The sequence below is a fragment of the Nelusetta ayraudi genome, unplaced genomic scaffold (genome assembly GCF_046127955.1).
Source record: "Nelusetta ayraudi isolate G7.1 ecotype Tasmania unplaced genomic scaffold, CSIRO-AGI_Nayr_v1 ptg000034l, whole genome shotgun sequence".
NCBI lineage: Eukaryota > Metazoa > Chordata > Actinopteri > Tetraodontiformes > Monacanthidae > Nelusetta > Nelusetta ayraudi.
The window spans coordinates 2,032,559-2,050,060 of NW_027466084.1; the positions used below are offsets into that span (position 1 = coordinate 2,032,559).

General features: G+C 46.3%; 1 protein-coding gene across 6 annotated transcripts in view; it reads right to left on the bottom strand.

Annotated features, from left to right (window-relative positions):
* caskin1 (CASK interacting protein 1) overlaps window positions 1-15,794 on the bottom strand; it is an 88,625-nt gene extending 72,831 nt beyond the window's left edge. For 2 of the 6 annotated variants that reach the window (XM_076032382.1, XM_076032381.1), the window contains exon 1: window positions 14,568-15,791. In XM_076032382.1, coding sequence (XP_075888497.1) covers window positions 14,568-14,661 — 94 coding nt within the window. In that variant the 5' untranslated portion in view covers window positions 14,662-15,791. Of the gene's footprint in view, window positions 1-14,567 lie in introns of all 6 variants that reach the window. The other 4 variants (XM_076032379.1, XM_076032378.1, XM_076032380.1 and 1 more) reach the window with 4 other exon arrangements.
* Window positions 15,795-17,502: the final 1,708 nt, after the last annotated feature.

The window sequence follows — 17,502 nt, forward strand, 5'->3', positions numbered from 1 at the left end:
AAGAAAAGAATCACATACATTGGCCCATCCAAATGAATTATATTCGAAAAAAAAAACAATCCAAAGTTGCGACGTGGTGCAAAAGTAAATGGTTATGAAGAATAGAACCAAGGAAAGAAAGGAAGGGAAGGGACAGCTGGAATCTTCCAGAAGCTCCTCTTTTCCCCCGGTGTCGGCTCAGGCCGCTCAGATCCTGGCCTGGTTCAACGTGAGTAATCGCCCTCGCCGAGTCCCTGACAGCAGCGCGCTGCCAACCAGACTGATTCATGGGGTGAGCGCAGACTAGCGAAGGAGGCAGCGGCACCGAGATGGAAATAGAGATGTTATAAGAGAGCGAGGGATAGGCGGCGGTGGCCCTCGGGGAATTTATGATCTGTGATGCTATCGGATGGCCGCTCCCCTGCAACATCTTTACATCGAATGGCCCATTAGAATTCAGCAGTGGAAAGAAAAGCGCCTGAATTAGCTAATGAGGAAGCAGTTAGCGGCAGCTCAAAATGTAGATTTATTTTGCTTCAAACAATCTGAGCCATTTCTGTCGAAGATGACAAACTGTAAATCTGCGGCATGCTAGCAGGCTGCGCAAAGCAGCTGCATAAATTCAGTCCCTAACCTGAGTTATAGTACTCTATTTTCTCATTTCAATATTCTCTAACCTTGCTGATTGACTTTTTACGCATCCAAATCTTTGACCAACTCCTAAAATCCTGGAACACCCACAGAAAGTGTAAATGCTATGCTAACGTGCATGCGTGCCTGGAGCTACATGATTTGAACTAAAACAACAAAACAAAACAAAAAAATAATGCACTGTGATTAGAAGGTAAATGACATTTGCTTTTTTTTTTTAAAGGCATTTAGTTACACACACATTTATAGATGTGACTCAAGGCAGTGCGTGCAGTAACCAATCACATGTTTTAGCATTAAGTCCCTGCAGAGGAGAGGCATGTTTTAGCCTACAAAAGAAAATAGTATGAAAGGCTGCCTTTAAATGAACTCAATAATCTCTATTCTCTTATCTTCTTCATGCTAAATCGTTTCCCTTTCCCTGGATGCAGCCTCCAAAGCCATCAAAATGCTGAAATTTAGCACAGCTGCTCCGTGCCCTGACCTCAGACTGCCTGAATGCCCTCCAGTCACAGGTTCACCGATCGTGCCTTTAATGGAGCTCCAGCTGAGAGGGAAATCAAAAGTCTGACCCAGATTTCTGACTAAAAAATCAGCAGCAAGAGGCTTACACTCAAAAAAGACAAAAACAAACATTTCTAAGGCTGACGGCTCAACGTGCAGCTGTAATATCGCGGCACCACGCGGCAATGTGACGTCGATGGAAAAGGACACATCGAGTGTACCGCAAAAACCTTTCACAGCGACAGGCAAAAGCTGCGGCTACAATCTCGCCCGTCCGTCAGGAGAGCCGGTCGTTTTGTCGTTTAGCTCGGTTCCTCTCTGGCTCGGTGCGGCAATCTCACCCATCGCTGAGCATTGGCGACAGACATTTGATTACGTAACGCTAATCAAACTGAAGCAGCAGCTGCAGTGGGTTCTCCGGGACAGAGGCCCTGTTTGAAGTGAGGGACCAAAGTTGGAAAAAAAAAAAAGGGCATCTAGAAATGAGCTGAGCGGGCAGCGACAGTAATTAATCAGGAGCAGTGGATAAAGTCAGCTGTAGCCTCTCCGAGGGTGCAAAATTTTGATAAGAGGCCCGTCTCACCTGACCCGAGAGTCTCTTCCTTAATCAGTGAGAGCACAATGGCCCCAAAGCTTAGGTTGCTTGAAGGACATTTAGCTTCATACTTTTGCACGGGGAATGTTTCCAACTCAGGATTTTTTTTAATTTCATTTCTTGTGAGGAAACAGTTTTTCCACTGTTACGGATGGCAGAGTTGTCAAAAGTAATCATATTCTGTGCTTAAATACAGATTGAACTCAGATCGAACTTATTGATTGAATTCCTTTACTCCAGTAAAAGTAAGAAAGTACAGGTTCTGGAGTGACAGTTGTGACAGAATAATCTGGACTGAAATGACCCCAAAGCTGAGGTCCTCCTACTAAAGTAATAGTATGATATGATTCATTTTAATATTTAACTACAAAACAGTTCAAATAGTGTACTTTTTAATAGAAAATACAAAAGTTGTCAGAAAAAGAAATACTCAGGTTAAGTACAGATACCTGGAAAAATCCACTGAAGTAAAGTATTTGTACTTCATCACTCCCCACCACTGATGAATGGGCGACTTCATCCAACGCAGCAGTGATGATGTGCATCCACTTCCACCTGCATACACAGCTCGTGTAGATGGAGGCAGCAGCTCTTGAAGTTGAAGTCACTTCTCTCTGCTCTTTTTCAATGAATTCCCAGTATACACATTGAACATCTTCAGTGCAAAAAAAACAAGCGCACTCTCACTCCATGAGCAGCTGCACAAACAACCTGTCCTCGAAAGGTTCAAGTGTGCTCCAAATCAAACTCAGTGACGCTGCGTCAAGCGTTTATCCCGACGAAGCAAACCACTTTGACGCTGACTGGACAACTTATTCAAGACTGCTTGTTGGCAAAGACAGCTAATTAGCCAATCACATGGAAGCAACTTGATGCACTTCCAGAGAAAAATCAGTCAATAATCTTGATTCTGTAAGGTGTCCTTGGGTGTCTTGAAAGGCGCCTAAAAATAAAGTGCATTATTATTATTATTATTATTATTATTATTATTATTATTATTATTATTATTATTATTTAATGTATTCCTTTCATTTTACACTAGTTTAACTATCAAAAATCAGAGTGACGTTTCTCTTTTTAAATGAAGACTTTTCTAACAAGCGCCTCAAAACAGACACATTTTAGAGAATCAAGCAAACATTTTTGCTAAAAAAAAATAAATAAACAAACAACGATATTGAGCACCTATTAATTGAGTGAACATTGGCTCAAACAAAGATTAACAGATAGATTATTAGATTATTATTATTATTAAATTACAATTATTAGATAGTTAGGTGTCTACACTCAGCGAGCGTCTGCTCTGTTTCCAGGCATGCTGGCGTTCGTCAAGGCCGCGGCCGCCGTAGCCTCGAGCAACAGCAAGATGAGATTCTGTCACTAAAATAACTGATGGAGTAACAAATATCATTAGAGAACTGAACAAATTTACAACTCGTAGTTGTGCAGCCACAGCTAAAATTGAGAAACACAAACATCCCCCCTGTCATGTAAATTTACACAGACAATGACTTACGGTTATGTTCAAATAAAGTTACACAAACACCACCGGCACTGGGTATTCATTCACTGCATTCCGGGCCGTGAAGAGCAACTTATCAAAAATATTCAGGGGGAAATGTGAGACGTGGGGGCGGGGCATCAGAGACAGAGAGATGTTAGTAGATGCGGCGGCTACAGATTGTTTTGTTCGCCGTCCTCATTTCCACCCAACTGCACACATGAGGCCCGGGCGAGAATTTTACCGCGATATAAAGACGATGTTAGAAAAGCGGTTCCTTTAAATGAGCGACGTCTCATTGCCATGGCGATTAGAGAAGATGAATCGCGCTCGCAGTCTGTTTCAGGCCACTGAGGCTCTGTTCGTTAGCGACACGCTGCGGTGCTGATGCAGAGCGGTGTGCGTATCAGCGCCCGCTTTGGCCTTATTTAAAGGTTAAGCGTGTAATATTTGGAAATTTTTAAGAAGAAACAGCAACATCAAATGTGTGCTCGTTCACTTACTATAAGTCCCCTTAGGGACTTCGTACCTTCCCTCTCAAAAGCTTGCCAGTGAACTACAGTGGCCTGCGAGCACAAATCTGGATACCTTGTCCAACTTCTTCTTCGTTGGTTTATGTGGGGAGACAAGTGTTCAACCTAAATACGAAACGCGCCATCAGGCAGAAGGATTGTCCACCCCAGGCTTCCCTGGAAATATGGTGGTGCAAGATGGCAGCTAACTGGGAGCAAGACCCTTGATCTGTGGATATTCTTATATGCATATGAGAAAAGTTCTAAGGGTAGGAAAACCAAATTACTTTCCTGTACTGTGAGTATACACTATTATTTATGTATTTATCGGCAGTATGTTAAGCTTTTACCAATACAAAAATCATGAATTAAGCCAAATTTTACACACTGGACCTTTAAAGGATGTCAGAGATGATTGGGAGAGAGCGATTCCACACAGCTGACAGCTACTACGAGTTAAGCGGCATTAATGCCTGGCCCTGCACCAAAACATAGTTTAATGGACCTCAGTGTTGCAAAAGCTGGATTTGGAATTATTTGCCCGACACAATTGCACAATCACAAAACTGTAAGTGCGTGTCCTGGAGGTCAGCTACATTATATTGAATCTTTTACAAATCTGCAGCTGTGCGGGCAGCAATCCAACAGCGAACATCTGTCAGCCACTGGATCAAAATACATGTCGGGTCACACTCGCAGACAAGTGGACTAGACTTAACATCTGTCCTGCTGGCCCGTCTCACTGGCCTGGGATCACTGCTTACTGTTGGCGCTCGCACACACACACATGTACACACGCGCGCGCGGACAAACGTATGGAAGAAGCGGTTCTTTAGAAGTTTCGTTTCGCCAGATGTCACTGGAGACAGTAGCATTCACGGAAGGGAGTATTTTTAAAAGAGGATAACTCTGTCGGGGACCGCACCACCCTTCTTGACAAAAATCATCTCACAAAGCCACCGACTGCAGCGATGAGCTCCCTGGCAAAAGTATTCACATTCTGTACATAAGTCCACGGACAGATACTTCTGTAAAACAAAACAAAACAAAACAAATCAACAGTTTGGAGAAAAGTAAAAGTACTGATTCAACTCCTTTACTCATGTACATTAAGAAAGTACAGGGTCTGAAACGTACTTCAGTAAAAATATTTTTTTGGTCAGTCAGCCATTATGGGATGTTTATACTTAAGCGTGTTTACACAGCAATAACTTAACAATAACCAATGTTAATTTCTACATTTTTATTTTTCTCTGTATGGAAAATGTACTGAACAGTAACCCCAAAGCTGACGTACTCTAAACTAATCTCCCTCTAAACCTTATGTTTAGCTAGACAACGCCATAGTTGAAATGTCTCTACTTACAGGCAATAACAACTTTAATAAGAAAAAAATACATAAGTGAAATACTTTGAACTACTCTGCACAGAATTTATGTCTTTTAAAAACAAATGTAAAGGAGTCGAAAGTACTTGTAAAGCAGTGTAGTAGTAATGTAGTGGTTGTAAAGTATTTGTGTACAAATGAGGACGGTTGTCAGAAAAAGAAAGCAGATACCTGATAAAAAAAAAATATACTTAAGTACATTGACAAAGTATTTGTACTTGGCACGTGCCTGACGGGCACATTAAGGGTCCTGAGGTGCACATTGTTTAATGGATCTGCACGCTGACATTACCCGCAACCAGGGGATATTAAAGCCAATCAATTTGCCTGGCGAACCGTTGCGACGCGTCTGGATTCACCTTCGTCTTCCGTGGTTGGATTTGCATGGATGATTATCGGCGTTCGGCTGTAGTGTCTTTTCACCCACATCCGTCATGACTTGAGACCGTGACGGTCACGTGAGTCACAGTTCGTTTGACATCTGACCCCCTCGGCTTTAGATTGACTGAGATCACAGGAATTTTGTTCCCTTGTCAGATGAGCGTGAAACACGTGTCTTTCGTCCCACGGGGAGCTCCGCACAGAAAAAGCGACACTGCGTTTGTTTTTTTTTCCAACCTTGAGATGGAGGTCGAGCTGACCTGGTAAACGACTCGCGCTTTGGGCCGTGTTAAACAAGACTAGTAAAACTTCTGTATTTCCACGTGTCTTTAATGAAACAAAACTGTCTTTTCGTGTAGACAGTGCCACTGTTACCCGTGGAATGCGACCTATCAAGGCCTCCCACAGCTGTCAAATTCGTAAGAGATTTCCGCTTTTCAATGGGTTTCTTTGCCCCCCCCCCCCCCCCCCCCCCAACCTTCTACGGCACAAGCCATTTTTTTTAAGTAGCCACAGGTTTAGAAAGAGCACCGGCCTTCATTCAGAGGGTCCCCCAGTGATGCTCAATGCGTTTACTGTAAGTGCAAGAGTGGAAAAATGCCCCTCGCGTAGGGAGTACAGTAAAAACCTTGTTCCCGGACCGTGTTGGTTTAAGCTCTGGGGCGGAGTCTGAAAATGTTGCACCACTTCCTGTTCCTTATTGGCTGCTCACACATCACTCTCAAGCAGTAATGGTAAAAAAATACACTTATGGGGATGAATTGAGGGACCTTCGGTGGTGAGACGAAGAGGCATTTAGCATTTAGCATTTACCGTCGGCGCGCTGACGCTCACCCACACGTGTGTTTGGCTTCGGCTCGGGTTATGCAACACATTTTCAAATGGCACGTCGCTGTTTTGTTCGTTTGTCGCCTCCATGCACTGAGATGAAAATTCCAACAGTCTGTACCCCCGCGTGCCAGGTCTGGGATGGCGGGCTCCAGAGTGTGTGTGTGTGTGTGTGTGTGTGTGTGTGTGTGTGTATGCGTGTGGCCGCCTTAATCAGAAGTGAGTGGGAACAAGGGGTCCCATCTCTTCTGCTGCCCCTTTCATTTTGCGGGTGGTCTTTCCCTTCTGGTTTAACCACTCATTGCCCCCTTTTGCTCCTGTTCCGTTCTACGCAATCGCCACAAAGCCACTTCCACTCCTCCGCACCCATGGCTAGCAATATATACCACCGTACTTGCCCTACTGTGTTAAAACGTCGATGCATTAAATTTCAGTGCCCTCACGTTGAATAAACTCTGAGTCTGTCGGCCGTGAGTCATCTTCGCACTTCCTGTGATTCCCTCTTCGCACCTTCACTTCCTCTCCCAACCTCGGCTGCCTTTAGCTTGCGACTTCTTCCCACTTCCTCTCCCCTCACTCCTTTCCTTTTGTTTAACTTCCTTTCCCCTTTTTTGCCCTCCTGTCCTTTGATTTCCTGACCGATCCAGTCGAGTCTTGTTTATATCCTCGCTCTCGTTGTTTATATTTTGCTTTAAAGTGCATCTTGACACGTTTAAAACCAAACCTGAGCACTAATTTCGTACCATAACTGTAAAGGTTAGCTGGTATGAACAATAAAGTTCCTTCAATCCTCACATTTTTCCACATCCTTTATTCGACTATGGAGCCAAGTCGTTGCTTTTCATTGTTTCACTTCCGTCTTCCTTTTCCCTTCCCCGGTAACCCTCATCTACTTCCTGCCCCCCCCCCCTCACCCGTCCTCCTCTCCCCTCTTCTCCTTCCCTCCTCTCGTGCCGCCTAAACGTCCTCGCCGCCGACCCCATAGAAGCCGCGTCGTCGGTGTTGTTTTTCCATCGTGCAGACGGCCGAGGGACGGCGAGGAGGAGGAGGAGAGAGAGGGACGAGGAACAAAACAAGCGGCAGGTGGAGGCGAGGCCGCTTCTCCTCCCGTCGCCTCATCGCTTTCAGAGAGCGCCGCCGCCCCTCCCCCACCTCGCCGCTCATCAAAACGTACCTTCTCCTCCCCCTCTTCCTCCTTTTCCTCTTCTTCCTCCTCCTCCTCCTCCTCCTCCTCCTCCGCCTCCCACTAGCAGACTATCAGTCCCGCTCATTATCTTCCTTCTTCTCTCAGCCCTCTCTTCTCTGGGACGTCTTAACTCTTTGCCTCAAAGCGAAAATATCCATCTAGTCCCCCCCCCCCCACCACCACCACCACCACGACAAAACCCCGCCCCCTTCCCCCCGACTCCCTTCTGTTCTGTAATTCAATCATGGAGACAGTCGGCGGAGGGGAGAGCGATGGTGTTTTGGAGAAAAATACATGGAGCTCAGCCAGCCCCTTCCCTTCCATCCCACTTCCTTTTTTTTTTTTTTTTTTTTTTTTTAATTTGTATTTTTCCACACCTCTGATATGAGCTGCTCTGCGACGGACTCGCTCGTTCATAACCGAGACATTTCATCAGCTCCCACCAGCTGCAAGTCAAACAAACAAACAAACGCCGTTTGCGTTTAAATGACGTCCGAATTATTCCGAATTAAATTTTGCAAGAAAAACGCACCTGTTTCATGTTTGTGAAAGGACTGTTAATAAAGATAAAGAACACTTGTAAGCACTCAGAATAAATCACTTCAATGTGAGCAAATCCTGAGACTGACATGGCTTGTTATTACAGCCAACGACTATCAATAGCATTACGGCAACACGGCACTGGATCTGAACTGCTGACAGCCAGCGCTCACTGACAAAAAACTTTACTTAATCACAATCACATATTGACCCTGTATTGAATACGGATGTCTGGAGAGCTGGTTTATTTCCCTTATTTGGTCAATTTCCAGCTGCGTTCAAGTACCTGCGCGGGACGTTTTCTGTAACTGCAATTATTGACGACATCGACCTGGAGGAGGCACTATTGTTAAAGTAAAAAAAAAAAAAAAACATGTTAAAATACCTTTGAAGTAAATCTACACCACTCAGCTCAAAAAAATCAAAAATACAGTGTTGGGCTGAGCAGTAATTCACGCCTATACAGACGATGTGACGTTATATATTTACATTCATGTATCTATCACTTTTTAAAATCTATGATAATGCTCTTGCTAGATGGCAGGTTTGGAACTGTGTGTTTATCAATTGCAGTGAGAATTTAAAAGAAAGGACCTATAAATAGGATTGACGTCCTCCTGCTGGGATGAACCTCATACGGTTCCACTTTTTGTGAGCGGAGCTCAGACTTGCAGGGGAGCGAACCAGCGCGAGAGAGACTCGGCTCAGAGCGGACGGTATGTGCAGCTTCCTCTCTGGCCGCCCGCTCCTTTGTGAATGTGCACTGGTACGAAATCATCATCATCATCATCATCATCATCATCAACATCATCATCATCATCATCATCATCATCACGCTCTGCTCCTCTGCTAGCGTCGCACAACAAACGCAGGAAAAACAGCAGGGGAGAGTTGGGAGGGAGGGGGGGGGGGGGGGGGGCTCCGATGACGGGCGGGTTGCAGCGGCTCAATCCGACTCGTTTGACTGGTGCAGGACGCTTCAGACAAATCTATTTCCACGCTACACACACACACGCACACACGCAGGCTTTAACGACGCACAATAAACAACCATCAATACTGATTACGTCGCCCGCTTTGACACACAAACAGCCCATTAGCAAACGCAGACATCAGGTCGCACTCAAGGTCTGCTGCATGTAAACACACACACATGCATTTGCACTCTGACAAGCAAACACACACACACACACACACACACACACACACACACACAGACTCGGCTGTGTGCCATGAGTGGAAGGGACTTTGACGGCAAACTGTGGATGGCTTCCCAGATGGTGCCAGATGTGTCTGCAGTCATGTGTGCGCGTGTGTGTGTTCGTGTGTGTGTGTGTTCGTGTGTGTGTGTGTGTGTGTGTGTGTGTGTGTGTGTGTGTGTGCGTGTGTACGTGTGTGTCTGGAGTCCAGGTGACAGCATGTCTGACCTTAGAAGGAGTAAATGAGTTGCAGCGACGCACAACCCTATCCTTGAACCTTCATACATATGCCAAAACACACACGCACACACGCAAACACACGCACACACGCACACACACACACAGAAACTCACCACATCCTACTACTTCCCTCTATGCCCACACCTCTTTGCACAAACCACTCAGCCTTATATCCTCTCGCAGCCACCGGCCACCGCAAAACCTCACACACATCTGTCCTGACTACACACACACACACACACACACACACGCACACACTCACAGCTGTGCTGCGAGCCAGCTCGGTGTTTAATGCGAGACGACAAGCGGGTCGGCGTCAGCATCAGCCGAACGTCACACCTCCCTGCTGTTTGTCTGGAGCTCCCCGTCATTATTTCCGGCCTCACTCCATGCGGCCTGTTTGTTTTGGTTTGCTGCCCTGCAGAAAGACACCGCTGCCCGCCCGCTCTCCACACACACACATACACACCTCAGACTGCAGTGAAGAAGAAAACAATCAGCATTTTAAACGGGGCGAGGCTTGTTCCATGTCCCTAAATGAGCTTCTTTCTCAAAGCGTCTCAAAAAGAGATACAGTCCCAGGTGGGGCGGGGTAGCGGTAAGCTAACGATAAGCTTTTTAACTCGAACCGCCGAACTTGAAGAAATTATATTGGCAGTAAGTATATTGTTACTTATTATGTAAGTAAGTAATAAAATAGCTGTATTTTATTACTTACTTACTGTTTTATTACTTACTTACTGTTCATAATATTTAAATATCTTGCTCTTTATTCTTCTGTTAATACCTACAGATATTTTATTTTTGTCTATAGCTTTAGTTGATATAATTCTCCATCTTTTGCACTGTACAGTTTTTTTTTTTTTTGCTGCTGTAATTATGCAAATTTCCCCAACGTGGGAACAATAAAGGTCATCTTCTTCTCCTTAGAATTTTTTTCAGTATTTTAAGAATCATTTCAATAAAGACCTAAAATACCGTTGGTCTTCAAACACCTAGTTTGTTGTTCATTTTCAATAGACATTAAAGCACATGTTTTCTACATATACCCCCATATGTTTTTCCTCCTATGAGTTAGGTCACCATAACACTCCATCCATCTGCTCCTGCTCCGGCCCCCCTCAAATGTCAAATCTTTAGACGCCATTTTGGCCCCACCAGTCAAAGAGTTTGGCCACCCCTGGTCCAGACGGGGTGATTGATTGTTCTGAGGCGTCGGCCGCCCTGGTTCGATACGGCGCTCTCACAGCGGGAAGAAAACGACCCGAAGGCGCTTCGGATGGACGCAGCCTCCCGCCCGGGCAGCAAGTCGGCAGCTTTTCACAGGTGGCAACCTGAGGCGTCGACGCCAGTGACGGGTGGATTTGCGGAGAAACCGTTACAAAGCGGAGAATACATTCCTAAAGCTCATTACGATGTGATGAACTTGCTGCTCTATATTTATCGTTTACAGTAAACAAGACTCTCTTTTTGTCCTGTGGTGGAAGAGTAGCTCAGGAATATACTGAACAGGTAAAAAAAAAAAAAAAAATAGAGACAGAAATAGAAAAATGGACAACATTTTCTCGGTCCCACTCAAGGCCAGTTTCTGAACAGTGACAGAGCAAAACCTTGATATTAAGCAGTAGCCGAGGGAGTGTTTGTGCTTGGCGGTTATAATAAGAATATTTAGGCTGTGAGATTGTAAACAGTCAAACCCAAGAATATTTTGGACGCAGTGGCCTTTAACTTGGACGTTGACTTTCGTGAGACTTTCGCTTCGTCTCTGCATCACAACCTTCAAACCTGCAAGTAATATGCAAAAAGAACGCTAACTTCTACGTAGAGACTGTAGTCATTACTCGTTTTTCACATGATCTAAGTATTATACAGCAATTTGTTTTCAAAGTCAATGGTCTTACAGAACAGAGGACTTTAGGCTTACTAAGTCTCAAATTCAGTATAATTGCTGGAGTTCTTTTCTTTCCTTTACATGAAGTGAGGTGCAATATGTATGCATCTAAGATACGGGGTGCATTATGTGTCTGTATATGTGTACAAAATGCAGTATGTGTACTGAATATGCATCACAGACATTTACTCATCAATTAAATTCTTTGTTTGTTTTTTTTTTTGTTTTCTTTAGGGAACCTCTAACATGGTCAGCAGATTTAAAAGAGCTTTTTGGTTGCAAAAGAATCGCTAAAAACAAGATGAGATGATTTGGAATGAGCGCCCCTACAGGATCCCTGGGCTTACTACGACAAGAGTCTGCCTCTGCAGAAAGGAGCGGCGGTCGCAGACGGACACGGCCGCGCCGTCTTTGAGCCAATAAGCAGGATGTTCTGTCGGGATAAAGAGCCTCTTTCACCTGCTCGGTATTCCTGCAGTCGCTGCCACGTGTGTGCAGTGCTCCCCGCGGCCCCGCGGAGGATTTGGCATTCAAATCTGGAGCATCACATCCCTGCTCGCAGCTTCAGCCGTCTCCGAGCGCATGACGCTCGCAGCTTCAAGAGCACTTCACCGGAGGAAAAAAGAAAATGTTGCTCAGCGCTGTGCCGAACTCGTTCGAAGAGGTATCATGTCCTCCGCTACATGATTGGGTTTGACCATTTTTGAGTTGTCGGTACTTCATGATGATCCAGTAGAATGTTACTTGCATTCATCCGAGCTGCTTCCTGTCATAGGGCAAAGCCATGGTGACACCCCAAACAAGTGGCCAGTTCATCGCAGGGCCACATAAAGACAAATAACCATTCACACTCGGGATGTTAACAATTAGTCGATTATCGATTAATTGTCGATTAAGAATTGAATCGCCAATTAATCGACTACCGATTAATTGTCGATTAAGATTTTAATCGATTAAATTTAATTAGTTGCAATTAGTTGAACATTTTTTACATGGGTAGGTTATATCATTATAACAGTGTAGTGGCAGGAAAGAGCAATTCACCTGTAGATATTGTGATGGTTATAATATACCTAGAACAAGTTGCTTTTAAACAACTTCTTTAAAAAAAAAAAAAGTTGAAATGTGACCCATTAGAAGTCAACTTACAGTCAGAGGATAAATGTTCAAGGTGTTTTTAGAGTTCTTTAATGTGAAAATGGGTCACATTGGACCCTCAACTTTACTGAAGGGTTAAATAATGTGTTCCTTACACATTTTATCATTGTGAAATTTAGGTTCTCAGGAAAAATTACAGCTAATCAACTTATCGTTAATCGATCGATAAGGTCAATTAACTAACGATTAATGGATTAATCGATTAATTTGCATCCCTAATTCGCACTCACATACACACCTATAGACAATTTCCCCCAATTCAATTCAAGAGTCCCAATTCACCTCACTGCATGTTTTTGGACTGTGGGAGGAAGCCGAAGAACCCGGAGAGAACCCACGCAGCCGCAGCGTGAACATACAAACTCCACACAGAAGTCCCAAAGTCCCAGAATCGAACCCACGACCTTCTTGCTGCGAGGTGGCAACGCTAACCACCGCGCCGCCGCGTCAAATCAGCAACTGGAAAGGAACCACGAGCGATACCGATAAACGACGTTTCCCAAATTCTGCCATTTTTGTCGCTGCCGAGCTGGAACGACGACTGAATGATTGGGTTTTGTTTCGACCCCTGAGCCATCAGGTGGAGACGCGGGTGGGGGAGCGGGGAAGGGAGGGGAGGGGATGATCGTGGGCGAAACAGTGAATGGTTGGACTGAAGGCCTTTAGTTGGCAGCGCTCTGGTGTCTCACCTGAACGAGTGAAACCAGCAAAAGGCTTTTGTATGTTATTCAAATCTTTGATTTGCTCCAGCCGGGCCGTCCTCCTCGTTCTTGCCACCGAATCGCTGACCGTGATGAAGCGCAAAGTGAACAAATAAATAAATGAATAGATAAATAACTACCACCGCACCTGAACTATCCGGCTTACAGTACTGGGGGTCCCGAACACCTGCGCCCATGGGCACCCGCAGGTAGCTCGGCTGTATTAATTGCCTCCGTTATAGCGGCAACTGGGCAGCAGCAGTGATCTATCTGCAGCTCTCTCTCTCTCTCTCTCTCACTCTCTATCTATCTATCTATCTCTTTATCCCTCTCTCCACCGACACCGTGCCCACACGTCGAGAGTGGGCTGCGGGAGTGCAACGCGGACGTTAGCTCGTTAGAGCCGCTGCCGTGTTGCAGAAAATAAACACTTACGAGAGAGCAGAGTGCCGGAGAGACGGACGGACGGACGCAATACAGCGGGAGAGAAGCCGGCTTTTCTTCTTCCCAACACACACGCACACACACACGCGCGCGACAGTCACACAAGCACGCACACCTCTGGATCTGATTCCCTTTGTGACCTTGCATCTTCGCGGCTGCCATTGAGGTTGAACCTGCAACACCACACGACGGCAGCTTCCTGACACCCAACATTGAGATCCCTCACCACCACCACCCCAACCGCCCCCTAAAAAAACACACACAATTCAAGCCCACCCACCCCCCACTACTAACCCACCCCCCACTACTAACCCACCCACGCCCCCCCCCCCCTTTCCCTCTCTCCGCACCACCCTCCCCCTCCCTCCCTCCCTCCCTCTCTGCTGCAGTGCACTCTGGCAGGGGTCTGCTGGAGATGGGCTGTCAGTCTCCAATCACACCGCTAATCGTCTCCGATACACCCTGATGCGTATAAAACCTCCCCCCCTCCTCTCCTCCTCTTCATCCTCATCCTCCTCCTCCTCCTCCTCCTCCACGAGCTCACGCTCTTTCTCCGTTACACACACACACGCACGCACGCACGCACGCACGCACACGCTCCCTCATGCATGCGTGCACACACATGCGCACATTTTGTACGCGGGCGCAATTAGACAGATGGGACGCTATCTTCCTCATCATCAAAAATAAAACACAATACAATAAAAAAAAAACAAAGCAACCAGCCAGTGATGGTATGTGAGAATCACCATCTAACAATGGGTTTTTGTCACAATAGAGGTTTTAAACGCATCACTGTTGGATCACACGCGCGCGAGAGAGAGAGAGAGGGAGAGAGACCACCTTTTGCAAATAGCTGTGGAGACTCACTTGCTTTCCCCGGCCGCGGCCTCTGCAGCAGCTTCTGCACGGTGAGCAGGTCCTCGGTCTTGACCGCCTGCAGCAGCTCCTGGTCCTTCCCCATCTTCCCGCTGAGAGCCGCTCTACTCCCGCAGCATCATCCGGCGCTGAGCGGCGCCGCTTCAGCCCAGCCCTCAACAGGCGGACGGAGGGGTGCGTCTGTAGTACCGCGGCCGCGGACGAGCCTCCTCCACCACCACCACACCGCCGCCGCCGCCGCCGCCGCCACCACCACCACCACCCTCCCCCAAGGCGAGGCGTCGAAGCCCCCCTAAAGCTCTGGCATATGACGGGGCTGCGAGGGGCCGAAGACGGACGAGGTGGGTGGGTGGGTAGGGGTGAGGAGGGGGAGACAGCGCAGGGTGGGACGGACGGCAGGGATGCTCGCGGCTTCCTCCCCCCCTCCTCTTCCTCCTCCTCCTCCTCCTCCTCCTCCGCTCACTGGTGAAGTGCAGGGGGATGGAGCGCAGGGACCAGCGGCTGTATACTGGTGCTGGGCCGCCCCGGATGGATTCCAGTATACGAGTCGGTCGCTGGCGCACGCACGCTCGGTCTCAGTTCGCGCTCTCGCGCTCCTCCGCGATATTTAAAAAAAAACAAAAAAAAAACAACAACAACACAAAAAAAAAAATCGAACCGAGCCGAAGGACTGAAACGATCCAAAAACCGTCAATGTAGCAGCCCGGAGTCTCGCGGGCTCGCTCGTGGACGCTGTGCGTGGATGATGGGCGTGCGCTCGGAAATCGGGTGCGCGCGACGTCCGTCTTTCCCGTGGTGATAGTGCGCGTCGTAAACACAAGGCAGGTCTGCTGCTGCTGCTGCTGCTGCCGCCGCTGCTGCATCCATCGCTCCGCGTGCGGCGCTGTATTTGGTAATGATTTCCTTGGGGGAGCTGGGGGAGGGGGCCACGCACACGCGCCCGCGCTCTCTCGCTCTCGCTCTCTCTCTCTCTCTCGCTCTCTCTCGCTCACTCACTCCAGCTGGCCCAGCTCGTAGCGCTAAATGGCTCGTTGCTGGCAACTTGGGGGCGGGTCTGGAGCTCGCGGCTCTCCCGCCTCTCCGCCTCCCCGCTTTCGGCGCTCCTGCTCGGCTACCACGGCCTCCCGGTTCCCGCTGCTTGACGACCCAGTGAGACGGAGGCTTCCGCACAACTCCTTTTTTTTCTGTTGTCCTAATGGTATATACTGTATAGAGACAAATAATCATGTAGAAAATAACTTCAGTTATTGTTATTAAAACTGCAATCATCCAATAATGGCTGACTGGTCCAAAGTATCAAAGCTGTTGACAAAGATCCAGATGCTTATACAAGACCTGGTCAGTCCGGCCCAGAGACTCGGTCACAACTTTTTTTATATATATATTTTTTGCAAAATTATCAATGAATATATTGTTTCTTAATGGCTAAAAATAACAAATTATTTTTTCTTGTGTACATTTCAGACACTGTAGTTTCTTACTTTTAATAATGTAAAGGAGTTGAATCAGTATTTTTACTTTTACTAGAGTTTTTTTTAAACACAAGCGTCCACATTTTTACTTAAGTACAGAATGTGAATACTTTTGACACCTCTGTTCGAGACACACCTGCTTCCAAGTAAAATGCAGATCATGCAACAGCAGCTGTATTGCTCAGGGGTCATTAATGAGATCTCACGCATCCGTCTTGCCAAGCTCCAAACTGAAGCACTTTCAGGTGGACTTTCATCAAGCTAGTAAATGGGCAAGTTTGTGAAAACCATCAGAAACAACCCCACTAAAGTCCAGATTTTTGATTTGAAAATCAACCAAGGGCAATACAGTGGTCCAGCGTTTAGCAGAGCGATGCAAAGTGAGGTCGCAGGTTCCATTCCCAAGCCCACTCTGCGTGAAGTTTGCACACTTTCCCTGTGCAAATGGTTGTTCTGTTCCTCTGATGAACTGGTGACCATGGTTCAACATATATAGATATATACGATATCTGTGATATGCTGAGCACCCCTGCCACCTTAAGCAGCAGTAACAACAGTGATAGAAAGTGGATGGATTGGGAGTCAAAGGAGACATGTAAACCCCTAATGTATTGTATTGTATGTTAACATGGCAGCCCCTTATATCAGCTCTAAGGCAAATGTGTGTGTGTGCAGTACTCTATATTTTCAGGTTGATCTGTTTCCAAGGTCAAACTTGTTTCAACACTCTGCAATGTGGTTATTGTTTGTGTGCTTTCATGCACAAATTATAGTGCAACGCAATATGCAGGTCTGGGCTGACAACGCCTGCAACAATAGGTTCTCGTCGACGTTACGATAGCTACCCTTTGCATCTCATAGAGTGTATGTGCTTTATTTTTATTTGCCAACAGAACACAAATTTGTCAGTAATTTCAGCAGGACAATTATAGCAAATTTGAATAAAGCCCCAGTAATTTAAGTTAATCCTTAGCTCATCTTTGTGTATTACAAATTGTGTTATTTTTGTGAAATCACTCAGTCATCTCTCGACCTTTTATTTTTTTTTTCACTTTGCTATTTAAATGAGAGGGGTTTCTTTCCAAATGTACTCATATTTTGGTTGTTTGGTCATCATCTATTATTGCCACTTGTTGGAGATATGCAATGGCCTCACTAATCAGCAAGCTGTAAAGCGGGTTGTGATTAGAGATTGTTAAAAGCATCAGCGCTTAGAAATATGACTTTCATCATACATCAGCACCACCTCCCTGCCTTGAAGGCTTAAACGAGGGAATGAACAAAAAGAAGTGAGCTGAAAACGGGAGCGGACAGGCTGTCTATCACAAGAGGCACCCGGCTGTAAGATTAAAGTTATTGAGTCCTAGCAGGCCCATTGGGGGCGCCGCGTCATTGGCAAGGCTTGCCATGTTTGCAAGTACAAGTTGCAGCAATCAGAAAGGCGCTTTCTGCGA